Below are 2,554 nucleotides of genomic sequence, written 5' to 3'. Positions count from 1 at the left end.
ACATGTCGGGCATTTTAGAGAAGACGTGCATTGTTCTATTGCATCCCTTCATCTTAACAGTTGTTTCGAATCTTACCTAGGTAGATTTGTGTGTGGTAGAACCAACGGATTATGATGATCATATCAAACACCATATATTAAACAGATATTAGCAGGAGACCTGATTTCAAATCAATATAACACATAATGACCACGCCATAATAGTAAATGATATCTCTCTGGTGGCTTGTGGCTTGAATGCCAGGTGTTCAGTGGTTGGGTATTCAGCCGTCCGTAAAGATTGTAAAGCCCCATGGAGACAAGGGGCTGGTATATAAAGATATGACAAAGCCAGTCTGATCAGTTCTTGCCTATACATCAAATAGACTTTACAATCAGTTCTGCCATAGCGAGGAGATTAACATGGAGTCTGCACAGTCAACATCCACCATTACCGCTACAGACAGGATCAACAGTGCCCTGGCAACACTCAAAAGCGATATGGTAAATATCTATGATTTACATAAAATATTAAAAGACGATTTTGTCATATTTCATCATTACACTTTTCATATTTAGATTCTTTTTGTATCATAAAAAGGTACTGTATTATAATTTTAATTAAAACGTTTAAAAACGAATTATTTCAATTGTTCATGTTTTAAAAACATTTCTACCATTAAGGAAGAAAGATAACATCAACAATATCCAAGACTATTATTCCTATCTTTTCATCATTACAGATTGACCTTAGACAGCAAGATGTCCAGTTGTTAAAGCAGCTCATGTGTATCAATGAAAACATCCAGAAACTGACCAAACGGAAAGGGAGTTCTAGTACGCCACTTAGGAAGAAACTGGCTCTAGTCAACGGACGAATGAACTTTGTCAACATTGACGAGTCCATCACCGACAAAAAGAACCATTGTATCATAACCGGTCACCTAAGTGGGTCCCTCGCTAGCATTGAAGGTAAATATGCTACATGTTCAAGTTTGAATTAAAATCTATGATGAGACCTTATTTTAGGAGAATACGAAATATAACGAAACATTACAAGCAATGGTCTTTTTATCAAAACTTAGTAACGGTAAAGCATAAATCTTATTAAACAAATGCATACTTTGACAAAGCTCTAATGTGTTACTGTACTCTACTACCGTTTCAGACTCTTCCAATTCTGCTGAGGACCTGAGTTCGGCAGACTCCGACAGCGATGACAGCATATGTGGAACAACATTAAGCTTTTGAAAAGGACTCGAATTGGGTTTCGAATCCTAACTTGCAAGGAGTATAGTTCCAAGAAATTCAGAAACAATGTGCAAAAGTAAAACAGCCACTCTTAACGTTCTCTATCGACGAATACATGATGTTCACAACCAGCTTTGACTTCTGTGACACTTCCTGGGATTACAATCTGGTGTTCCCATTGCACCATTTTCACTTTGATCCTGCTAGATAGCAAGATGCTCTATGACTGAAAATTCTTAAAAGCAGAAAAAGAGCTCATTTATTAAAAGACATTTGCTGAACTCTGCCAAAGAATCTAATTGTGTTCCCACCCTGAACGTATGAGTTTAAATGTGTTCTCAAAAGAAGTGATGGTTATGTAACTTTATTAACCAATTGGACGCAATTTTGACTGAAATAGTTAGCGTTAGTTAACATATCATTCATATGAAATAACGAAGAGATCCTGTCTGTTATTAACAACACAAGACATTCTATATTTTTACAATCAATTAAACTCTATCGATTATGAACATGTTACTTGGAGTATGAATGTATACAAAAGTAACGAACTAGACAAATGTGCGTAAATACACATGGCAATATCAAAGTGTGTGAATGTGTTTATATTATATAACTTTATATAACTATTGTTATCGACAACAGTCTGCATGACTGAACAAACTTGTTATTTTTATAAACTGTTATTGAGATAATAAAAAGAAACTCAAAATGTATGTGCTTCCTCTTTTTGTTTTATTCTGTAGAAACTTTAAAAAAAAAGAATACAATCTGTACGACTGAAACAGAACAAAATTCTTCTGTGATTTTTCTTTCGCTTAGGAAAAAAAAGGTTATACAAATCTTCACTAGTCAAGATGAATTATACAAGGTATATTCATCTTGATGTTTCTGGCTTAAATACATGAAATTATGCATAACTGATATATTGTTCTCGGTCATTATATAGTGTATGCTGTCAAATGCGTTGAATGTAATTGATTAACTCGGTAAAGTAACGTTAAGTTACAAGCATGATTAATGCTTGCAATTAGTATAATACCTATTAAATTTATATATTGCCTTAATAAGACATTAACCATTTTATAATTCTAACGACAATGAGGCGTACTCTCAATCAAGAATTTCAGAAAACTTGATGGGGTGGTTCTTAACCTGCATAACTTCCATTTTATGTTATCAATAAATCAAACTTTAAATGCAATATGTTAACCTCATATGTCATGCATGACAGTAAAAGAGCATAAGAAGAATTTTAACTGCAGCATTTTATGAATTCACAGATTTCTCAACAGATTTTGATAATGATTAAGTATATATAAAA

General features: G+C 33.6%; 1 protein-coding gene across 1 annotated transcript; it reads left to right on the top strand.

The window, feature by feature from the left end:
- Positions 1–361: 361 nt before the first annotated feature.
- Positions 362–1,936, top strand: LOC110447666. The gene is made up of 3 exons (XM_021493514.1): positions 362–483; positions 723–951; positions 1,148–1,936. The coding sequence occupies exons 1-3, from the start codon at positions 403–405 to the stop codon at positions 1,228–1,230; spliced, it is 393 nt and encodes a 130-aa protein (XP_021349189.1). The 5' UTR covers positions 362–402; the 3' UTR covers positions 1,231–1,936.
- The last annotated feature ends 618 nt before the right edge of the window (positions 1,937–2,554 follow it).

The sequence above is a fragment of the Mizuhopecten yessoensis genome, unplaced genomic scaffold, assembly GCF_002113885.1.
Source record: "Mizuhopecten yessoensis strain PY_sf001 unplaced genomic scaffold, ASM211388v2 scaffold3575, whole genome shotgun sequence".
NCBI classification, from domain to species: Eukaryota; Metazoa; Mollusca; class Bivalvia; order Pectinida; family Pectinidae; genus Mizuhopecten; species Mizuhopecten yessoensis.
The sequence above is the reverse complement of the archived record's forward strand: the minus strand, read 5'-3'. Positions and strand labels throughout refer to the sequence as shown.

Excerpts from the sequence above, each read along its gene's own strand:
- LOC110447666 (XM_021493514.1), top strand. The coding sequence starts at position 403 with ATGGAGTCTGCACAGTCAACATCCACCATTACCGCTACAGACAGGATC. Across the intron at positions 484-722 it reads CAACACTCAAAAGCGATATG|ATTGACCTTAGACAGCAAGA; the intron begins GTAAATATCTAT and ends TCATCATTACAG. Across the intron at positions 952-1,147 it reads GTCCCTCGCTAGCATTGAAG|ACTCTTCCAATTCTGCTGAG; the intron begins GTAAATATGCTA and ends CTACCGTTTCAG.